General features: G+C 44.1%; 1 protein-coding gene and 1 pseudogene across 2 annotated transcripts in view; both read left to right on the forward strand.

Moving 5' to 3' along the window:
- Window positions 1-24,063, forward strand: part of csf1rb (colony stimulating factor 1 receptor, b) — an 87,075-nt gene that overhangs the window by 25,170 nt on the left and 37,842 nt on the right. For both annotated transcript variants that reach the window (XM_052104325.1, XM_052104326.1), the window contains exon 13: window positions 1,824-1,934. In XM_052104325.1, coding sequence (XP_051960285.1) covers window positions 1,824-1,934 — 111 coding nt within the window. The remainder of the gene's footprint in view (window positions 1-1,823; window positions 1,935-24,063) is intronic.
- LOC127628270 (uncharacterized) lies at window positions 9,931-10,048 on the forward strand (annotated as a pseudogene).

A 24,063-nucleotide genomic window follows, 5' to 3' on the forward strand; every position in this document is an offset into this window, starting at 1 on the left:
TGCCACCACCATGCTTCACTGTTGAGACTGTATTGGACAGGTGATGAGCAGTGCCTGGTTTTCTCCACACATACCGCTTAGAATTAAGGCCAAAAAGTTCTATCTTGGTCTCATCAGACCAGAGAATCTTATTTATCACCATCTTGAAACTCCATGCGGGCTTTCATTTGTCTTGCACTGAGGAGAGGCTTCCGTCGGGCCACTCTGCCATAAAGCCCCGACTGGTGGATGGCTGCAGTGATGGTTGACTTACTACAACTTTCTTCCATCTCCCGACTGCATCTCTGGAGCTCAGCCACAGTGATCTTTGGGTTCTCCTTTACCTCTCTCACCAAGGCTCTTCTCCCCGATAGCTCAGTTTGGCCAGATGGCCAGCTCTAGGAAGGGTTCTGGTCGTCCCAAACGTCTTCCACTTAAGGATTATGGAGGCCACTGTGCTCTTAGGAACCTTAAGGGCAGCAGAAAGTTTTTGTAACCTTGGCCAGACCTGTGCCTTGCCACAATTCTGTCTCTGAGCTCTTCAGGCAGTTCCTTTGACCTCATGATTCTCATTTGCTCTGACATGCATTGTGAGCTGTAAGGTCTTATATAGACAGGTGTGTGGCTTTCCTAATCAAGTCCAGTCAGTATAATCAAACACAGCTGGACTCAATTGAAGGTGTAGAACCATCTCAAGGATGATCAGAAGAAATGGACAGCACCTGAGTTAAATATATGAGTGTCACAGCAAAGGGTCTGAATACTTAGGACCATGTGATATTTCAGTTTTTCTTTTTTAATAAATGTGCAAAAATGTCAACAATTCTGTGTTTTTCTGTCAATATGGGGTGCTGTGTGTACAATAATGAGGAAAAAAAATGAACTTAAATGATTTTAGCAAATGGCTGCAATATAGCAAAGAGTGAAAAATTTAAGGGGGTCTGAATAATTTCTGTACCCACTGTATTTACTTATTAAACACAGCCTTTTGTGAGTACTGTGTGTTTATGTTGTCTTTTTACTTTTCCTTGCCCAGGGACCACAGATGTAAATTAGCCGTATAGCTAACTCTGGTACAGGGCTTGAACTGTGCATGGTCCCTGACAAATAAACTAATAAATAAAAAAAATAAAAAAAATAAAAAATTCACAGAGCTATTGCACGTCTTCAAGTGGCTTTGAATAAAATGTACGAGTCATATGAACTACTTAAATTGTGTTTTAATGGTCCTTTTATGTCATTTTTTGAGCTTCACAGTAACAAACATGACTAACACACAGTATCGGATTTGGATCGGGCTCGTTGGACCGATACACGATCCGTATAAAAGCTTCAGTATCGGAGCCGATACCGATTCAGGTAATACAATTTTTAGTCAATGGGAGATTTTTAAACTTTAATCTTACATTTCACAGTATAACGTTTACAAAACATAGCACAATCAAGACTAAAATTATCTACAAAATAAAGTTTGAAAATAAATAACTAAAAAAGGAAGCATTAAAAGGTTTTCCCTACCACAAGGCAACACTGGTTCAAACGAGAACAGCAAGAACCAACTTAAAAACATTGACAGAGGTGTCACCTGCCTGGTCAAAGCATTGCATTACTGATATATTACTGATTGCATTGTGAGATTCATTTGTCTCGCTGAAATGACAAACACTTTGACACTAATTCCATTAACTGACTTGTCAACCCAATTTATAAACAGTTGTTTTTACCTGCTAATTCTTTGTTTAATGTTGTTTTTCTTCAGTTTATTTATATATAAAATAATGAAGAGTAAGTAAACAAATATCAATAACAAAAACAGCAAATGCATTCTCTTCTGAACCACACAGCTAGTGCCTGCTTTGAAGAAAAAGAAGCGCTCATGTCTGAACTGAAGATCTTAAGTTATATTGGACCGCATGACAATATAGTCAATCTTCTGGGGGCGTGTACTCAGGAAGGTAAGTCAAAGTCAGCTTTATTGTCACTCTTTTCAAATTACAGTGGAAAAAAACTAAATGTGGTTTCCAGGAAACTAAAGAGGCCATTGCCTTTTGCCTGTGACACAGCAGCAAAAGAGGTGCGTCTGCATGTGTACATAGATTAACAATTAAAAAAATATCACTTATGGAACAAAAGAGCACATTCTGTACGAACAGCTGCTAAGGGGGCTTTCGCACTGGCAGTTTAGTCTGTAACGTGGTTCACATGAAAAATTGGTAACATTGTTATAAACCCAGGCCACCATTCAGGGGAAAAGGTGAACTTTCTTTCTGTAAGCCAACACATACACTGCCAATAGCCCCAATTAATTCACAATAACCACAAATAACAAAGAAAAATAAGCCTTAATGGCCCAAATATATGCACGGTAATGCCGAGTTTACACGATTTTAAGCCTGATTTTCGCTCACTGACAATTTTGTGGAGATCGCCGACAAAAGTCTGAAATCGTAGGCAAATCGGAGCTCGCTCCCATGAGCAACGATCGCAATGTATGAACTATCAAAGACGCGATTTGAGATAAGCGCCGCCACACAGATGTCAGCAAGATATCTACAATGTTAAATATCTGGACCTGTCTGATGATTCCAAATCGTGCAATGTGAAATATGTTTTGACTGAATACAACTGCAGCATTGACCTACAGCCAATGAGAGAGCAAGAAACGGGGCACAGGAAGTTTCAGTGGGAGGAGTCCTGATGTACCTGCAATAAAACATCAACTAGCATGGCTGCGATATCAATACAGTCTCATTGGACCGAAGAAATGGAGGAAAAATTAGTGGAACATTGGCAGGAGCGTCAGTGCATATTTGATGTTTCATCTGAACTTTACCACAATCTGGGGGAGAAAGAGAAGAGTTGGAGAGAAATTCCAAATCACTTGGACAATCAGGTAAGCAGATAGGTCGATTTTTCAGAAGGAGGTACTTTTTCATATTGTAACCCATAAAATATATGATGTCTTTAGGCAATTAAAAACATACACATCATATTCTGAAATTCATAACATATGATCATGAATTTGTTTTCGTATCTTGTATCACATCTCGCGTGTACTCTGTTGTGAAATATAATTTGGAGTCCGGCAGGAGATTCGTCAATAGTGAAATGTTTTGTAATGTGTTCACCCCTGTCGCCAATTCGTCATGTAATTTGAAAACGATACGACTTCCATGACCAGACAGACAGTTGTGTAATATGAACGGTAGCACGATCCAACATCTTTGAAAGTCGTGTAGTGTGTAGGAGGAATACATTTTATGGTTAACCGCAAGAGTTCACAAAAAAAAAAAAAAATGCAAGGTGGACACATGCATTTGTTATTTCACCTTATTCTAAACAATTTTGTTTAAGCAATTTGTGTAAATATAAGAGGACTATTTTAAAGTCTGTTGTAAGAGCCACACTTCCTGCTGCCAGGTGGAGGAACATCCATGTGATTAGCCCCCAAGACTAAACATACATCTCAGTTTTGATCTAAATCACAGGGATCCATCTAGCCGTTGCTTCCAGCACATGCCGTGTGTAGACGCAGCTCATTGCTGCTCTCAGGTGTAGCCTTGTTGCACAAGGAAGTAACATACGACTTGAAACTCTGGCCATACATTCTCCATCTCTCTGGATGAGTTGAGATCGTCATGGCAACCATGTTCGATATATCAAAATGTGTTTGCAATTTAGCATCTTAAATATCATCTTAGCCATAATGTTGTCTAAATATGGTGACAGTATCATGAATCACCTAGGATGAGTATTTAAAAGTTCAGAGACTGCAATATTAAAAAAATCCAAAATGGCTCACTTCCTGTTGGGCGGAGCTAATGACTATAATTATGAAAGTTGTCTGACTTGATGAGAACTACATATGTACATATCATCTTAGCCATAATGTTGTCTAAATATGGTGACAGTATCATGAATCACCTAGGATGAGTATTTAAAAGTTCAGAGACTGCAATATTTAAAAAATCCAAAATGGCTCACTTCCTGTTGGGCGGAGCTAATGACTATAATTATGAAAGATGTCTGACTTGATGAGAACTACATATGTACAAATTGTGGTGACAGTAGGTCAAAATGGGGTTGCTAAGGGGCCGTCTAACATACCGATTTAAAGGGGGCACTATAGAGCCCTCCTACATGCCCATGCATGAACTTTTACCCAGCCCTAATGGCTAATCACTGTGATGTTTGTGCAAAATTTCATGAAATTTGAAGAATGCCAATTGCCTCAAAAGACCAAAATATAAGAAAGGAATAATAGCAATTAATGTGATGCCATGGCAAAACTATTTAAGGTATAAAATATTCCTTGACAATTTTAAATCAGCGGTGTCTTGACATTATTCAAAATATTTGAAGCAATTCATGTAAACAAAAGAGGGCTAATTTATGTCTGTTAAAAGTGCCATTTTTCCTGCTGCCAGCTGGTGGCACTATAAACATGACCCATAATAGCCACATCAATGTGATCAGCCTCCATTACCAAACATACGGCTTGAATTTTCATCAAAATCATACAAAGCGGAAGATATAAGGAACTTCCTATTTCACATTTTCACCTTAATTTATTGCCTTGCCATGGCAACACAGTTCAGTATATCAATAATCAGTTGGCAATTTTTGCCAACTGGCATAATATTGCCTAAATTTGGTGACAATCACATGAATCCCCAAGGAGGAGTATTCAAAAGTTCAGGGCCTGCAATTTAAAAGACTTCCTGTTGGGCGGCGCTAATTACTGTAATTTTTAAAGTTGTCCAGCTTGATGAGAACAATATATGTAGAAAGTCAAACCTTTTGTCAAAAGGTGGTGCTACAGAGCTCCCCTGCCACACTAATGTGTCAACTTTTGTGCAAGCCTGATGGCCAACAACTCTGTGTGTGAAAAATATCATGAAAATTCAAGCATGCCAAGTACCTCAAAAACACATGAAATACATAAAATGGAATATGACGTTTAATGCATTGCCATGGCAACACTTTTTAAGAGCTCAAGAATACCTTCTGAATTTTAAATCTGCACTGTCTTGACATTATTCTAAAAACATTTGAAGCAATTCAGGTAAACATAATTCAGGTAATCATAGTCTGTTATAAGTGCCACACTTCCTTCTGCCAGTTGGAGGTGCTACAACCGTGACCCACAATAGCCACATCAGTGTGATCAGCCTGCAAAGCCAAACAAACGGCTAAATTTGTATTTAAATCACGCTATTTACGCAGAAAATATTAAACACTTTTTCCCATTTTTTTTTTTACAATACTTTGTGTCGCCATGTCAACACCGTTCGATATATCAAAAATTAGTTCACAATTTAGCATTGTAAATGTCTTGGCATGATGTCGCTCACATTTGGTACCTGTAACATGACACCCCTAGGTGGAGTATTTCAAATTCTAGAGCATGCATTTTTCAAACAATCCAAAGTGGCTGACTTCCTGTTGGGCAGAACTTATGACTGTCAGTGTGAAAGTTGTCCGGCTTGATGAGATCTCTATATATACAAAGTTTACAGTGACTACAGATCCCCCTCTACACATTTGAAGCATTCTGAGTAAATACAAGAGTACTGTTTTAAAGTCTCTATGGCCGTGTCCCAAAATAGTCACATCCATGTGTTTAGCCCCCAAGACTAAACATATATCTCAATTTTGATGTAAATCACACATTGCACACAGAAGATATGAGATACTTCCTGTTTTCCATTTTTGCTATTAATTTAATGCCTCGTCAAGACAACACAGTTCGATATATCAAAAATCTGTTCACATTTTAGCATCTTCAATGTCTTGGCATAATGTTGTCTAAATGTGGTGACAGTCTCATGAATTCCCTAGGAGGAGTATTTAATGTTTTAGTGTGTGTGGCTATAAAATATATGCTTTGTTTTATATCAAAAACTGTTTCAAATTAAATTTTAAAAGGTCAAACCTGATCTTCTGCAGTCTATTTTGCAATTAGAACATTACAGTGAAAACATATTTTAAAATGTTAAAAGAGTGCATTTTTAAAACATGCGACATGTGAGCAACAGTAGTTATGTTTCATGTTCTTTGCTTATGATCCAATGAAGAAAAAAGCAGCATGCATTTCATTGTGAGAGTCCACTGATGAAAATGCAACAACCACTTCAGATTGGTTAAGTAACATTATTACCTTCTAGTTTAAATTCTGTTAATGTTTTTGAATCTGTGATTTAGCAGCTTTATTCAACTGAAGTGTTTTATTTATTTATTTATGCGCAATATAGCGCATGGTGCACACAGAGCCGCAGGTGAGCGCAAAACTCCACACAGATACAATCCCTTCCATCTTTAAACAGGCACTCGCTGCTAGTTCGGAGAGACACGAAACAAAAACTAAAGTGCTTGGGGTGTTCATTGCCAGTTATGTTGCCCTTACTCTGTTGATGAAGTTGTGGAATTTCCACGTATGATTAAAACACTCATGTTTCATTACGACATTAAGTTAAATGTTGAGTAAGTAATTAGAGATTTGTTTGTAAGTTAAGGACACTAACAAAAATTAACCATGGCTTTATTCAGTAATACTGTTGTAGCTATGACTGAAGTAGCAAATCTGCTGCCAACATTGATTTCTTAGCAGAAATCATAGTTTTGATACAATTAACCATTGTATAACAATAGTAACTGTAATTTCCATATAGTAACCTTGATTTTACTATAGTATTGTAACCATGACAGTAACTATGTTTATTTTGTGGTTACTATGATTTTCTACAAATACAATTTACTGTTGTAAAACCATAGTGAATTGTAGTGAGGGAAAATCTCTTGGAGTTGTCTGTTACCAAATAGAATATATTTATTTTGGATTTGGCAGTAATATTTATTTTTCTGAAATTAACAAATATAGAACCATACCGAAACAGTGACCCTAAAACCGTGATACAAACAGAACCGTGAGAAATTTGAAGCTTTCACATCTTTCTTTCTTTCTTTCTCTTTCTTTCTTTTCTTTCTTTCTTTCTTTCTTTCTTTCTTTCTTGTGGCAAGCAAGGCATGGCCAAGCGGTATCAGGGCAGAGTGAGGCTGGAGAGATAGGTGGTAAACGATTTCCACCTGTTTGCACAATGGTCTCACGTTCCAGGGAGGAGCGGCACAGTATATATTAATACAACAGGCTGGAAAAATAGACATTTATTCATTTTAATAACTTATATATTTTGTATATGTTGACACTGGGCAACGCACCCTGAAAACTGCACCGTTAGAATGGTTTAATGCTGAAGAGACGCTTAAAAGTAAGGCCTTTTCTCTCTCGTAAAAGTAAACGAGAGTAATGCCAACATCATCATGTGTCGAAAGGATTGAACCTGTCATGCAAAACATGAGCTCATTGATGTCATTAAATGAGTCTGCTTTTTTATTCCATCAGTTACTCTTGGTGGGAGGCTACCATAAATATTTAGTTTATACGTAGGGTTATGTCCTACATAAATGTAATAGGGCAACACTCAAATATTTAGTAGTGTGTAAATTGTGACTTAGTGCCCATTTATGGAAAAACTAGGTTAAGTTGTAAAGTATGTATAGCTGGTGCAACCTGCCCCAGCAGCGAGAATTTGCATGAGAGCACCGGGTAGGTTGCACCAGCTGTGCTTAAGTTCTCACGTAAGATAGTTCACACTATGGGCTTAGTAACTACTTGGTAGTCTATAAATGTAATTAATGTTAACAAATTATACATCTATTCAAAGGTCTAAGGGTTCAACATTGATATCCGATCTGTTTCACAATAGCAATGCTCCAGAAACAGCAATTTAGTTATTTGTGCCAGGAGTACAAATGAAAATGTAATATCAGAACAGGACTTCATACCTTTTTTTTATGAAAACACAATCACCAGATGAATCCAGTTCGCCACACTTGGGTCAATTGTCCATGACAAGCGTTCATTGAAAAACATAAAAGTGATAAAGAAATATTGATATATTCTCCATTTTTTACATGAGATCTCGCCTGAAAGAATTACACTTCGTCATCGTTCTTCAAAAAACTATGCAATCTAAGCACTATTCATGTTGTAAAACGTCTCGGGTTACGTAGTGTAACCCTTGTTCCCTGAAAAAAGCGGAACAAGATGCTGCGCTGAGAAAAGCGCTTTGGGAACAATCCAACAATGTGACCAGCTGTGAATACGTGTGTAACACGTCAATGAACATTGACCGGAATTTATAGCCTCGGCTGGTGAGATCATTGGATGCACCTGTGGCCAGGCTATAAATAGACGCGTCACCAGCATGTCGTCAGATATTTTTTTTCTGAAGAGCAGCCTGGGACATCCCAGTGTGGCAAAGAAGTGCAGCATCTCGTTCCGCTTTTTTCAGGGTACAAGGGTTACACTACGTAACCGAGACGTTCTCTTTACAAAAAGCTTCACTAGGATGCTGCGCTGAGAAAAGCGCTTTGGAAACGAGAATACCCACGCCGCCGCACTGAGGCTGTCCAGTCACCTACGTTTGTGAAGTGTGCTCACAAGAATGCGAGACGTCTCAGACATGAGCTTGAGATAACGACTCAAGGACATAAGAGCCGGAGTAGCATGAACATCCAAACTATAACATTTGATGAATGTGTGCGGAGAGGACCAGCCTGCCGCATCACAAACTTGCTGCAGAGGGACCCTCTAGCCAAGGCTTTAGAGGAGGCGACCCCTCTGGTGGAGTGAGCCCTGATACCTACTGGAGAAGCTTGACCATGCGCCTCGTAGGCCAGGGGAATAACATCCCTCACCCAATGCGACATAGTCTGCTTGGAGGTGGCCGCCCCCCGGTTGCTGCTCCCATGGCAAATTAATAGTTGCCCTGACTTATGCCACTGGCTAGTGCGGTGGACATAAGTCTAAAGGGCACAGACTGGACACATTCTGTGAAGTCCTTGCTGCTCCGGCGTTGCAAAAGGCGGGGAGCAGAAGGCTTAGAGAGATAATCGCCATAAGAAAAACCATCTTGAGAGTCAGAAGTCTGTCAGACGCTGACTCTAGATGTTCAAAGGAGGTCTCAACCAGACCCTCAAGGACTATTGCCAAGTCCTATGAAGAGGTCATGGTCCTAACAGGGGGCCACAGTCGCATGGCTCCACGAATGAAGGGCACTCCGTCCATCAAGGCGTGGCAAGCCGAAGTGGCAGCCACATAGACCCTGAGAGTGGGGGGGCATAAAGGTCCTTCCTGTTCGGAATCGCCCGAGGCGAGCCGTCAATGAGAGCCCCACGATGAAAGAGTGGGCGCTGACTCCCGGAAGTAAGCGAGGCGAGCGCGAAGCATTTCGCCCGAAAGCAGATCGCAATGCTCGCACCCGCCCTGCTCCAACGCCAGAGCAGCATGCTCTTCCCCCAAACAAACAAAGCAAAACTGATGTGTGTCCCTCTCGGCAATAGAGCGTTAACAAGGGAACATGCATCGTTTGCTCTGATTCTCAGTCATTCTCTCTCTATTTATATATATATTTATAGAAAGCAGATAAAGGAGAAAAGGTTCACTGCGCACTGCCTAACCAAATTCTAACTCCTAACAGAGGAAAGAAAGTTTGTGACAGCAAAGACACACACGCACAGAATGGGCTCTGAAAATGTTGTATCTGATGACACGCTGGTGACGCGTCTATTTATAGCCTGGCCACAGGTGCATCCAATGATCTCACCAGCCGAGGCTATAAATTCCGGTCAATGTTCATTGACGTGTTACACACATATTCACAGCTGGTCACAATGTAGGATTGTTCCCAAAGCGCTTTTCTCAGCACAGCATCCTAGTGAAGCTTTTTGTAAAGGGAACTGTATATGATCTTATATATTAGAGTCTCATAAACAAAACCAGCCATCATAGTTTTATTCATAATAGCCAAGCAGTGCAGTCAGATTTTGTGTTGTCTTGAAAGGCGGAGCCTTAATTTTACTCTGTATGCTTCCAGCAATTTTGATCGTGCTTACGGCCATACCACCCTATGCAGGCCGAACTCGTCTGATCTCGGAAGCCAAACAGGGCTGTGCCTGGTTAGTACTTGGATGGGAGACTTCCTGGGAATACCAGGAGCTGTAAGACCGAACGGGTAATAGCTTACGCATCACGAACGTTGCGTGGACCCAAAGTGAATTATTCAACAGCTGAAAAAGAGTGTCTAGCTGTAGTCTGGGCGGTGGAAAAGTGGAAACATTACCTGGAAGGAAGACAGTTCGACATTTATAGTGACCATGCTGCCTTAACTTGGGCCTTCAATAGCCCTAAAACCTCCTCTCGGCTGACCCGGTGGACTCTTAGGTTACAGCAATTCATCTTCCAAGTACATCACAGAAGAGGATGTCTGAACCTGGGACCAGATGCCTTGTCACGAGCCTGCGAATCTCAAGAATGTGAAAGTGTGCACTATATGGCCATAACAACATCAAAATGTGCCTCAGACATACCCCACACGTTAGAGGAAATCTTTCAAGCACAAAGTCATGACAATACGGTGTCTGTCCTCCAACTGGCCCAAAAAACCAGAAAGGTTCAGGATAACCAAATTAGGGGGTCCACCAGGGGGTGTTATATCGCCGGGTTCCTGTCAAGAACAATGGAAATAAATTCCAACTGGTTGTTCCTCAGGCATTAATTCCTGGTTTCTTGCATTACGTACACGATAACCCGCTGGGAGGACATCTGGGACGGCTGAAAACCTTATTGAGGCTCTTGGAGGTGGCGTGGTGGCCCACTGTCCGTAAGGATGTCTGGCAGTACGTCAAAGGATGCGATACCTGTCAAAAATATAAACATGAAAATACAAAACCAAGCGGATTCTTACAACATACGCAAGTTACTGAACCAGGTCACACTTGGGGGATGGATTTCATGGGACGCTCAGGACGCTTCACCAGTAAGAAACAAAACACTTACTTACTGGTGTTTGTTGATTATTACACCAAATGGGTAGAGTTGTTCCCCCTTCGAGATAGTAAGACCCCTAAGATTGTCAAAATTCTCAGGGAAGAGATCTTTACCCGATGGGGGGTGCCAAAGTACATCATTTCTGACCGGGGAGCCCAATTCACCTCCAATGTGCTCGCAGAGCTCTGCAAATCCTGGGGAAGTATTCAAAAACTTACTACCAGCTATCACCCTCAGACAAACCTGACGGAAAGAATTAACAGGACGTTAAAAACAATGATTGCGTCATATGTGGGACAACATCATGAGAGATGGGACCAGTGGTTGCCTGAATTAAGATTTGCTATCAACACAGCACATCAAGAAACTACAGGTAGAGCACCTGCTGAATTAATGATGGGCAGACAGCTACACGGTCCACTAGAGAGGTTAATCCTCAAAAACTCCACTCCTGACCAAACCTCATATAACATAATTGAAAGACAGAACATCATGGCAGAGGAGGTAAAGCACCGAGTAGGGGTGCAACAATCTAGACGAGCTAGATACTATAATGCCCGACGGAAAGATGCGCAGTTTCAGCCGGGTGATCTAGTCTGGGTTAAAACTCACCCTCTCTCGTCTTCCTCGAATAAATACTCTGCTAAGCTAGCGCCCAAGTGGGAGGGACCAGCTGAAATAATAAAAAAAATGGGGCCAATAAATTACACTGTTTGTTGGGGAGACCCATGTAAAACAGATATTTTAAATGTGGTTAACCTGAAACGCTGGTACGGACGATCTCCTCCTATGCCGAAGGCTGGGGGGGGAGGGGAATCTATGTAGCGTGGCCACATAAGGGGATGTTATATATAAGGTTTATGACATTAAACTAATTATAGTTGTCATTATTGCCTATTAGTTGTATTGCTTTCCCCTGTTATCTGTCATTCCCTCAGCTGTTGTGTGTTGATCCCTATCTCTGTTCGCGCGAGAACTTCAAGTGAATTCGCATCACGTGATTACTCGCCACGTAAACAGGAAGTATCTGTGACTTTCTATTTAAGGAACCGGCAGAGCCAAGATGGCGCTGGTCTGAGGAGGCTGTTTTGAACTCTTATGTCAGAAAAGTGGAGGTTTTTGATATCACAACCTAATCACTTTGACTTGAAACTGGTGTAATGATGGCTTGAAAGTAAGGTGAAACCATTTTTGGTGCTACGGGGCAGCAGTGTTGTGAAAATATGCTCACCATATAGCCTACATAAAAAAAAAAACATTTAAAAAAGAACCGGGAAAAGGGAAAGTCACAACTGGCGGTAAGCTAGGCTAAAGTTTTGTCAACACAGTAACGCACGCCAGAGGGTGAAAACAATGGAAGACAACTCTAACGTCAGTACCACAGAAGTTTCTATGGAAGACTCAGGTAAAGAAGATGTATTGAATAAACTTGACGTTGACACAGGTGACATTCATATCTCTAAGAAACCTGTCACAAAAGAAGAAGCCTGAACACAGTAATGGTAACGGTGACAGCGAAGAGAATGGCCATGCGGACATTTTGGCTGCTATCCAAGATTTAGCCAAAAATTGTGGTGAACTAGGAAAAAAAATTGACAACTCATTTCATAAAATTTCGGTCATCGAACTGACAACAACTGAAACCTCTAAGCAAATTGAGAAACTCTCATTTACTGTTCAACAACTTGTGGTGGACGTTGAGCAACATAAAGAAGTACTGAAAAACACGAAGCAAGAAATTGAAAATCTGAAAAAAGAAAACTGAATCCTGAGGGAAGGAGTCGCCGACTGCAAGCGTTATAGCTGGAGATGGGCGCTAAAGCTGCACGGGCTGAAAGAGGAGGCCAACGAGGATGTGAGAAGGGTGGTAATTACTGTGATTGGAAAAGTTGCTCCAGGGCTACAGGAATACCTGGAGGAGGGGATCGACATCAGCCCATCGTGGTCGGCCCTAAAAACAGGATGGTCCTCACAGATCTGTCATTATTCTGTTTGCACTCCGCCGCATACGTGATGCTGTCTGGAAGAGCGCCAAAGGGAGCAGGTTCCTACGTGACAAAAAACTGCGGCTTACCGAGGCTTTGTCTCCAGAGGACAGAATTGCCAGAGAGAAGCTCTGGCCCCTTGTTAAAAAAGCAAGAGAGGAGGGGAAAAAAGCTTCTTTCCTTGGCCCCCTCGCTCTAATTGATGGGAAAAAGATCAACTACGCAGACATTGACTACTTTCTGAACTGACATTTGATGGACGGGAATCTGTATGACTTCTCATCACCTGTGATCCCAGAGTGAATCTAACGGTCTTACTGTCATCGGAGCTGCGGCCCTTTAGAACTAATGATGAGTCTTCCTTCGGTTCAAGAAACATTAACTTCGGTATGTAATTAAAAAAAAAAGTATAGAAAATAACAAAAGGAAAGGAAAAGAGTATTTTGTTTTTGTCCTGAGACGATTTAAAAGTTCTCTCCCAAATATGGGCTAGTGGCTAATATAGATATTTGTGATTATTTAGTCCTAATGTTTGGTTTTGAAATTCTCTAATTAACCTTATACAATATGTTCTCCTAAAGGAGTTAGTAACTTTAAAAGTAATACCTTAAGTTCATATGTATAATTAAACTAATTGATATAAAAAGTATATACATGGTTATGTTAAAGGTAGTTTGTAATTCTGTTTCTTATTATACCAAATCAAATATATGGTGCCTTAATATACATTTATTTAGTCGCTATTTGTTCACCATAATATTAATGGTTGTGTATCAATCCTTCTTCAATGGTTACTTAAACACTTCTTACATTTCTTGTTAGTTGAGAGCTTGTTTTAGTTTGTGTCTTATTGTTTTTTTGTTTTTCTGTTTCGGTTTTTTAATTTATTTGATGGATGTTAAGTTAAATTCTCTTACTGTGATGTCATTGAATGCCAGGGGGATACGGGACTCTGTAAAAAGGAAAGCTATTTTTTATTTTGTAAAAGAAGTGAGGCTGACTTGATTCTACTTCAAGAAACACATTCCTGTGAATCGGATATTAAGTTTTGGAAAGGGCAATGGGGAAACGGAATTTACTGTAGTCACGGCACTAATCACTCAGCTGGGGTTTTTATCTTTCTACATAGATTTAAAGGAGATATTCTAGAGGTAGTATTTTCTGATGATGGCAGATGGTTAACTATTGTTATTAGGCAGGATAATGCAATCCTTATTGTGTGCAATGTTTATGGTCACAACTCACGCTCTCGGAACAAAGGGCTTTTCTCCCACATAGTCTCAAAATTAAATTAACTCTTACAGAAGTATTCAAACTCCCTTTTAATTTTAGGTGGTGACTTTAATGAATGTGCTGATGATGCAAAAGACAGGTATCCTCCCAAAATTTGCCAATCTTTACAAAGTAACAGTCTGATTTTAAAACTTTGTTGTGACTTGTCTCTGACTGATGCATGGTGCTTTTTGAATCCTGATATGTTGAATTTTACTTGGTCTAATAGAAGTTTGTCGTGTAAATCTAGAATTGATCTTTTTTTAATTTCAACAAATGCTCTTCATCTTCTTAAAAACGTGTCTCATTCTTCTGCCCCTTTATCAGATCATAAACAAATTATTCTGAAATAGGGTGATTCACAGGAAACCGCAAACTTAAGAGGTTACTGGAAATTCAATAACTCTCTTCTCCAGGACGTCAACTTCAATGATAGTATTAAAAAAATAATTGAAGAAATATTTAATGATAATACAAATTGCAAATTCAAGCAAAAATGGGAATACTTTAAATATATGGCTAGATGTGCTGCTATTAAGAGAAGTAAAGAACTTAAATTCCTTAGAAATCAAAAAGAATCAGAATTATTTAATAGAATTAACATTATTTTAACTAAAAGTACTGTATCTTCTGAGGAAGAAATGGAGTTAAAGGAGATACAACTAAAAATAGATCAGATACAACAGAGATTTCCAACTTTATCTCTTCATTTTACAGTGCCCTTTATACTTCCAAATTTGATGATTGCAAATGTGAAAATTTCATCTCTAAATTGATAAAGGATGTGCCTGCTATTAAGGATGACTTTAAAACACTTTGTGACTCAGAGATTACTTTGAATAAAATTAAAGCAGCACTTTTTTCAATGAAAAAAGGGAAAGCACCCGGTATTGATGGCCTTTCAGTTGAATTTTATATTCATTTCTGGGACCTTATTCAAAATCCTTTATTTTACATGTATAAAGAATGCATAAGTCAGAGAGACATGAGCACAACGATGAAACAGGGGGTTATCTCCTTAATACCAAAACCTGATAAAGATGTTTTGCTAATTGATAATTGGCGGCCCATTACTCTATTGACTATTGATTATAAAATCTTGGCTTTAGTTTTTGCAAGCAGATTAAAGACCGGACTTGATCATATTGTTGCTGAACCCCAGTCAGGTTTTATTAAGGGACGGCATATTAGTAACAATGTTAGACTTGTATTAGATCTATTGGACTATGCAGACTCAATACACTCTAAAGCTTTCGTCCTTTTTTTAGACTTTTATAAAGCCTTCGACACCATTGAACGTCTAGGTTACGTATGTAACCTCAGTTCCCCGATGGAGGGAACGAGACGTTGTGTCAGAGAACGACACTAGGGGTCTCTCTTGAGCACCGATATTCACCTCTGTACTATGAAAAAAGGCCAATGAGAGTTGGCAGCCAGTATTTGCATGTCCCGCCCCCGGACATACGGGTATTTAAGCGGCGCAAATACGGGAGTTCATTCAGGATTTTTCTGAGGAGCCGGAAATGGTCCGGCCACAACAGGGGCTCGGCTCAGCGACGTGGCAAGGGGGACACAACGCCTCGTTCCCTCCATCGGGGAACTGAGGTTACATACGTAACCTAGACGTTCCCCTCCTGTCGCTCTCTTACGCTTGTGTCAGAGAACAACACTAGGGGTCCACTTAAAAGCGGCATGCGCTGAGCCGTGTACGTGATCCGCTGATACAGGAGCAAGCAGGTATTCCTACGTGCAGAACGACCAACTGTATCAGCCACACGCACTCTTCCCCAATGCCCCATTTAAGCCATCAGGATTCCTTATCGTTACCCGGAGGAGGGAACAAGGTGACGGCCGCCAACATGGGAACGGGCCAGCCTGGCTGGGCCTCTTTCTCTCTATGTTTCTCGCATAGAGCAACCACGGCCGGGGCCCTTACGCCAGCATTGAGGGAAGGGGGTCTTAGCCCTTGGTAGGGCGGGGAAGACCCTGCGGAGGCCACACCTACCCGGAGGGGAGGCAAATTTGAGTGGCACATACATCGCATGGCCTATACCTAGGCCTTATGCGGAACAGTAGTGCGGTGGTAGCACCAGCCTCAGAGAGGGGGAGCATACAGCACGGCACCTGAGGCAGCTGTGACTGCCTAAGGGAAACACGGCGTCAACTCACGTGAGGGGACAGAACCGTGGTTTTACACACAGGGGAGTCCGAGCAGGAGGCCTTACCTGTGGGGCCCCTATACCAGTACAGGGTAGCTAGCGGTACCCGCAGTGGTTTGGGTCGGCGAGTCCCTCCGCGAGAACTGCGACCCGCAAGGGCTAGGGAGGAGCCAACCAGTGTCCCAAGCCTGGGATCTCCTGGGAAGAAGGCGCACTGTTTCCCTGGTTAGGGGAAGGGCGCTGGGTGCAAGCGATCCACCCGGTCAGATCGTCGGCGTGTCACCGAGTTCTCACGGGCTCGGTACCTGAGAGAACACGGGACTAAACTGACTCAACTCGGAGATTGTAGAATCTCGCAAAAGTGTTAGGTGTTGCCCAGCCCGCAGCTCTACAAATATCTGCTAGGGCAGTGCCCCTAGCCAGTGCCCATGAGGACGCAACACTCCTGGTGGAGTGGGCTCGGACCCGCAAAGGGGGCACGGCCTGGGTGTGATAAGCCAGGGAAATGGCATCGACAACCCAGTGTGCGAAGTCTCTGCTTGGAGACAGCGTTCCTTTCTGCTGTCCCCCAAAGCAGATGAAGAGCTGCTCAGAGCGTCTGGTGCTCTGTGTGCGGTCCAGGTAAATACGTAAGGCACGTACCGGACACAGCAGTGAGAGGGCTGGGTCTGCCTCCTCCCGGGCAGCGCTTGCAGGTTCACCACCTGATCCCTGAAGGGTGTGGTAGGAACCTTGGGCACGTAGCCCGGTCGCGGTCTTAGGATCACGAAAGTGTCTGCCGGACCGAAATCCAGGCAGGCGTCGCTAACAGAGAACGCATGCAGGTCCCCGACCCTCTTGATGGAGGCGAGCGCGATCAGCAGGGCAGTCTTGAGAGAGAGGGCCCTGAGTCCAACTGAGTCAAGCAGCTCGAAGGGGGTCTCCGGAGTCCCCTCAGGACGACCGAGAGATCCCAGGAGGGAAATAGGTTAGGCCGGGAGGGAATCATCCTCCGGGCACCTTTTAGGAACCTGACGATTAAGTCGTGCTTGCCAAGAGACTTGCCGTCTACCGTGTCATGGTGGGCCGCGATAGCAGCAACATACACCTTGAGGGTGGAGGGGACAGCCTCCTCTCCAGCCTCTCCTGAAGAAACACGAGCACTGACCTAACTGCACACTTCTGCGGGTCTTCGGCTCGGGAAGAACACCAGTTCATGAACAGACGCCACTTCAGGGCGTAAAGATGCCTGGTCGAAGGGGCTCTGGCTTGGTTAATAGTGTCTATGACGGCTAAGGGTAGGCCGGCTAGACCCTCCGCGTCCCGGTCCAGGGACCAGACGTGGAGTTTCCAGAGGTCTGGGCGCGGGTGCCAGAGCGTGCCCCGTCCCTGAGAAAGAAGGTCCTTCCTCAGGGGAATTCGCCAGGGAGGGGCTGTCATAAGGAGCGTGAGATCCGAAAACCACGTCCGGTTGGGCCAGTAGGGGGCCACCAGAGTGACTTGCTCCTTGTCCTCCCTGACCTTGCATAGCACCTGTGCAAGAAGGCTCACTGGGGGAAAAGCGTACTTGCGCAGCCCCACGAGCCAGCTGTGAGCCAGAGCATCTGTCCCCAGGGGAGCCTCTGTGAGGGCATACCAGAGCGGACAGTGGGAGGTTTCCTGGGAGGCAAACAGGTCTACCTGGGCCTTGCCGAACCTGTCCCAAATCAGCTGGACCGATTGGGGGTGGAGCCTCCACTCTCCACCAGGCAAGGTTTGTCGTGACAGCGCGTCCGCTATCACATTGAGGTTGCCGGGGATGTGAGTGGCGCGCAGCGACTCCAGTCGCTGCTGACTCCAAAGGAGGAGACGACGGGCGAGCTGTGACATGTGGGGGGAGCGTACTCCGCCTTGGCGGTTTATGTAAGCCACCACCGTGGTGCTGTCTGTCCTGACCAGGACATGTTTGCCACGAATCATCGGAAGAAATTTCTTCAGGGCAAGACGAACGGCCAGCAGCTCTAGGCATTTGATGTGCCAGCGCAGCGGGCCTTGGTTCCACCGGCCTGCGGCTGCGCGCCCGTTGCACACGGCGCCCCAACCCAATTTGGAGGCGTCGGTTGTAACCAGAACGCGACGGGACACCTGCTGCAAGGGTACCCCTGCCCGAAGAAAGCAGAGGTCTGTCCAGGGTTTGAAGGTTTGGAGGCAGGCAGTGGTAATTTCCACGCCGTGCGTGCCGTGGCGCCATGCTCGTCTCGGGACACGAGTCTGGAGCCAATGCTGAAGTGGTCTCATATGCATCAACCCCAGTGGCGCGACCGCCGCGGAGGATGCCATATGCCCCAGGAGCTGTTGGAAACGTTTCAACGGGACCACGGTGCCTGGCTTGAAGGAAGCGAGGCATTCCAGCACTGACTGAGCACGTTCGTTGGAGAGACGTGCTGTCATTGAGACTGAGTCTAACTCCAAACCGAGAAAAGAGATGCTCTGGACTGGGGTGAGCTTGCTCTTCTCCCAGTTGACCTGAAGCCCCAAGCGGCGGAGGTGCTCGAGCACCTGGTCTCTGTGTGCGCATAGTAATTCCTGCGAGGGGGCCAGAATGAGCCAATCGTCGAGGTAATTGAGTATGCATATGCCCGCTCCTCGTAGCGGGGCAAGAGCCGCCTCTGCGACCTTCGTGAAGACGCGAGGGGACAGAGACAGGCCGAAGGGGAGGACCTTGTACTGATACGCCTGGCCGTCGAATGCGAACCGTAGAAAGGGTCGGTGTCGAGGGCGAATTGAGACGTGAAAGTACGCGTCCTTCAGGTCTACCGCTGCGAACCAATCTAGATGCCGAACGCCAGATAGAATTTGTTTCTGGGTGAGCATTTTGAACGGGAGTTTGGACAGGGTCCGATTGAAAACTCGCAGGTCCAAGATCGGTCATATGCCACCGCCTTTCTTGGGTACAACGAAGTAAGGGCTGTAGAAACCCTTCTTCGTTTCGGTTGGAGGGACAGGCTCTATCGCGTCCTTGATTAGAAGGGAGGCGATTTCCTCGCGCAGGGAGAGGGCATGTTCGCCGTGCACTGCGGAGGAACGAACGCCCAGGAAGGGGGGCGGAGACCTGGCAAACTGAATTGCGTAACCGAGTCGAATGGTCCGGTGCAGCCAGTGTGACGAGCTGGGCAGAGAAAGCCATGCCTCTGCGCTCTGTGCTAGGGGCACCAAGGGGACAAGTATTTTGGACGTACCCGGCGGGGCTTCGCAGCGGTGCGGAACAGGTAACGCAGCGTTGGGAGGCTCTGTGGCGTCCCGAGGCTCTGGTGCTGAGAATAAGCTCAAAGCACTTACCTTGTTCCGCGCACCCGGCAGGGGGCGGGTTCATGACAGAGGAGGAGGTCTGATGTCGGCGTCCTCTGGACTCGTCTGAACCGGCCGGCCGGGGAACAGTCGTGGGGCTGAGGGCGGGAGCACCGCATCCTGGGCGCCGGGACTGTTGAGGCCTGAAACACAAGTGCCGTGAGAACGGCATTTGCGGGCCATGTGACCCAGAGGTAAAGGAAATAGCTCTTTTATTGAGAATTTGGGTACCACAGCCCCCGTCAGGGGGTGCGGCAAATGAAAAAACACAAGATTCTCCTCCCGGCCCTCCACCGGGGACGGAGCGGTCTCACCATCTCCGAGCTAACTTCTCGTCCTCTGGGTCCGCTGTCTCAGGGACGTTTGGGAGCCTTCCGGGTCCTCGACGGGGTCCGTGAGGCAGGGGGCGTACGCTTCCTGCGGTTTGATCGACGCTGGGGCTGAGAGCTGGGCCCAGGTTGGGGCGGAGCAGAAGGTCTTCTGGCCGCAGGAGGACGCCCTCGGCGAGCAGATGGGGCCTGGGCCGTGGCGGCAGGCTTGCGGCGCGGCATGATGTGAGAAATGGCCTCCGTCTGCTTCTTCACCAGGGAGAACTGCTGGGCAAAGTCCTCCACGGTGTCGCCGAAGAGGCCGAACTGGGAGACAGGGGCGTTGAGGAAGCGAGTCTTGTCGGCTTCACGCATCTCAACCAAGTCCAGCCATTGCTGACGTTCCTGGACCACCAGAGTGGCCATCGCCTGCCCGAGTGCCTGCGCTGTGACCTTCGTCGCTCTCAGGGCGAGGTCGGTCACTGAGCGCAGTTCCTGCAGCGTGTCGGGATCAGGGCCACCCCCGTGCATGTTGCGGAGTGCCTTGGCTTGGTGGACCTGCAGGAGAGCCATGGCATGCAGGGCGGAAGCGGCGCGTCCGGTAGCGCTGTAGGCCTTCGCGGTGAGCGAGGATGTTGCTCTGCAGGACCGGGAAGGGAGTACAGGGCGGCCCCGCCAGGTGGTAGTGATTCCGGGGCATAGATGGATCGCAACAGCTCTATCCACCTGGGGGATCTCCGTGTACCTGTGGCGCGCTCCGCCGTCGAGGGTGGCGAGGGCGGATGAGCAGGTGGCACGACGAGTGGAGAGGGGTGCTCTCCACGAAGACGTCAGCTCATCATGCACCTCCGGGAAGAAAGGTACTGGGGGGGGCGAGGCTGTGAGCGGTGCCCCACGCCCAAAAACCAATCGTCTAGCCGTGATGGCTGCGGGGAGGATGGAGGGTTCCAATCCAGGCCCACGCTATTGGCTGCCCGGGAAAGCATATCGGACATCTGCGCTGTCGGCCTCCTGCTGGGCGTGCAAGCCCGAAGGCGGCAGCCCAGAGGAGCCCTCAGCGTCAGAGCCCACGCCCTCCGATGTCGCGGCGAACTCATCTGCTTCCATCGCAAGAGGGTAGGCAGACTGGCTGTGAGGCGAGTCGCCGCCACCTCGAGCGGGGACGGGAGTCAACGAGCGTGCTGGGGCGCGGGTGGTCCGAGGGGCGTACCCGGCGGAGCTGCACCCGCTGCCATCCCCAAATCACCTCCATCGCCAGCCGCATCGTCCTCAATCCCGTGGGAAGAAGGAGCGACGCGGGGGGCGGCTGGAGTGGCTTGCTTACGGTTGTAAGCAAGCCGTGACCGCAACGTTGTCATGGTCATGTTCTCGCAATGAGAACATGAACCATCCACAAACGCGGCCTCGGTGTGATCGCTGCCCAGACACACGAGACAACGCCTGTGGCCGTCGGAAGCGGAGAGTACTCTACCGCATCTAGAAACAACACAGGGGCGGAAAGGCATCTTTAAAAAGACGCGTCCTGAAAAGGACGTTCAACGCCGCTGTGTTTTTGCTCTTTTAGAGGAAATTACTCTTTTAAATAAAATCACTCTTTTATGAATGAAAGACTCGTGAGAGATCTTTCTATCTGCAACTGTCGATGCGCTCAGGGGCAGGAAGTGCACAGCCGTGCAACCAGGAGAAAGCCACTGTTGTGCGCCGCAGAATCCAACAGCATGCAGCAGAGGATAGCAGGAACTCGGTGTGTAGTAACGCAGCAGACTGCAAACACGACCATCGGCTCCGAAGAAATTTTCTGAATGAACTCCCGTATTTGCGCCGCTTAAATACCCGTATGTCCGGGGGCAGGACATGCAAATACTGGCTGCCAACTCTCATTGGCCTTTTTTCATAGTACAGAGGTGAATATCGGCGCTCAAGAGAGACCCCTAGTGTCGTTCTCTGACACAACGTAAGAGAGCGACAGAAGGGGAACATGGTTTTCTTATAAAATGTCTCAAGTTGTTTGGTTTTGGAACGGCATTTGTAGAGATGATTGATATGTTTTATAAAGGAATTAATAGTTCTGTGATAGTACATTTCAACACATCTCCTAGATTTGATATAAAGCGGGGTGTTAGACAAGGTTGCCCTATTTCGCCCTTTCTTTTTATTTTAGTTGTTGAGTTGTTATCCAGGAACATTGTATGCAATCCTGATTTTAAAGGCATCTCCATATTTGATAGGGAAATTAAAATTTCGCTACTGGCAGATGACACAACACTTTTCCTTAAAGATAAAGATCAGCTACCAAAAGCTATTGAGCTAGTTGAACAGTTTTCTTCAGCCTCAGGTTTAAAGCTTAATATATCTAAATGTGAATTATTGCCTGTGCATGATTGTGAAGATACCTCGATAGGAAGTGTTCCTGTAAAGAATGTAGTGAAATATTTAGGTATTTATATATCCAGGAATCTTTCAGCTAGGCAACATTTGAACTTTAATGAGAGAATTAAAAAAAACAAGAATATATTTAACCTCTGGCTTCAAAGAGACTTAACGATATATGGTAGAGTGCTTTTATCAAAAGCCGAGGGTCTGTCTCGTTTTGTTTACCCTTCACTTTCTCTTTTTGTTAATGAATCCATGGCCAATAACATTAATAAGTTATTCCTTGATTTTATTTGGAGAAATAAAACTCACAAACTTAAAAAAGCTGTGCTATCTAATAGCAGAGCGGAAGGAGGTCTTGAAGTTTTAAACTTCATTGATACTGTTAATACTTTTAAAATTAACTGGCTTAAAAGATGCCTGGCAAACCCTAATTCTGTATGGTTTTTTATCCCCAACTACATTTTTGAAAAAATTGGTGGCCTCTCTTTTGTCTTGATATGTAATTACTATCCAAACAAACTTCCTGTTGCATTATCTAAGTTTTATCAGCAGTCACTTCTTGCATGGAAGCTATGTTTTGTCCACAATTTTTCCCCTCACAGAACTTTCTTATGGAATAATATTGATATAACTATTAGAAATTCCTCTCTCTTCTATCCAAAGTGGTTCCAAAGAAATATCGTAAATATCTTATCGTTGGTTGATGAACATGGCTCCATACTGTCATATGAGACCTTCATGATAAAGCACAGTTTTCCCATTCCTTTTAAGGAATACAATGCGGTCATTAAAGCCATCCCTCCTGGTTTGATCCATCTAATTAGGAGTCATGTTCTTTTTAATAAAGTAAATACCTCATATGCTCAACCTACATTGTCTTTGAACGGCATTCAATTACTTAATAAAAAATGTAACAATAATTATATTCGGTCGAATTTTGCAAAGTAAAAACAAAGTTGTTCCAAGAGGAAAATTTTACTGGAACTCACAGTTGGATAATATAAATTGGAAAAAACATGGCTTTTACCTCATAAATTTTGCATTTCCAACAAGGTAAAAGAAGTTCATTTTAAAATCTTACATAAAATGTATCCTGTAAATTCTATAATATCCACATATGTGGATGTTGACAGCTCCTGCTCCTTTTGTGGACGCGCTGATGAAACTTTTATTCATCTTTTCTTTCATTGTGATTCTACAAAGAAGTTTTGGTGTGATTTAAATTATTTCATATTCCATCCTCCCATGATAATTTATAACTTTTCTCTCAAGGATGTAATATGTTACTATGATAATAGTAAGGATCAGTCTCTAATTCATGTGGTTAATTTTTTTATTTTACTGGGGAAATTTTTCATTCATAAACAGAAATTCTTAGGGTCTCAACCCTCATTCCCATTATTTTTAGTGGAATTTAAACTACTCTTCAATTCTCTTACCCTGATAGACAATAAGAAAAATAATAGACTTACAGAGTGTTATAAAAATATACTTGGTAAGTTTCCCTGATATTATAGTGATTAATGTACCCTCTATGTATTGCTTATGTAAGATGAATTTACTATTTATTTATTCCGTGGCTAGCTATTTTTAATTTTTTTTTCATCTATCTTGAATAATTATACTGTATATGTATGCTTATGTGTGTGTGTGTGTATATATATATATATATATATATATATATATATATATATATATATATATATATATACTTATATATATATTTTTTATATTTATATGTTTGTGATATGAGAAATATGTTAATTTTTTGAGTTATATTTGTGTTT

The sequence above is a fragment of the Xyrauchen texanus genome, chromosome 34, assembly GCF_025860055.1.
Source record: "Xyrauchen texanus isolate HMW12.3.18 chromosome 34, RBS_HiC_50CHRs, whole genome shotgun sequence".
Lineage (NCBI taxonomy): Eukaryota > Metazoa > Chordata > Actinopteri > Cypriniformes > Catostomidae > Xyrauchen > Xyrauchen texanus.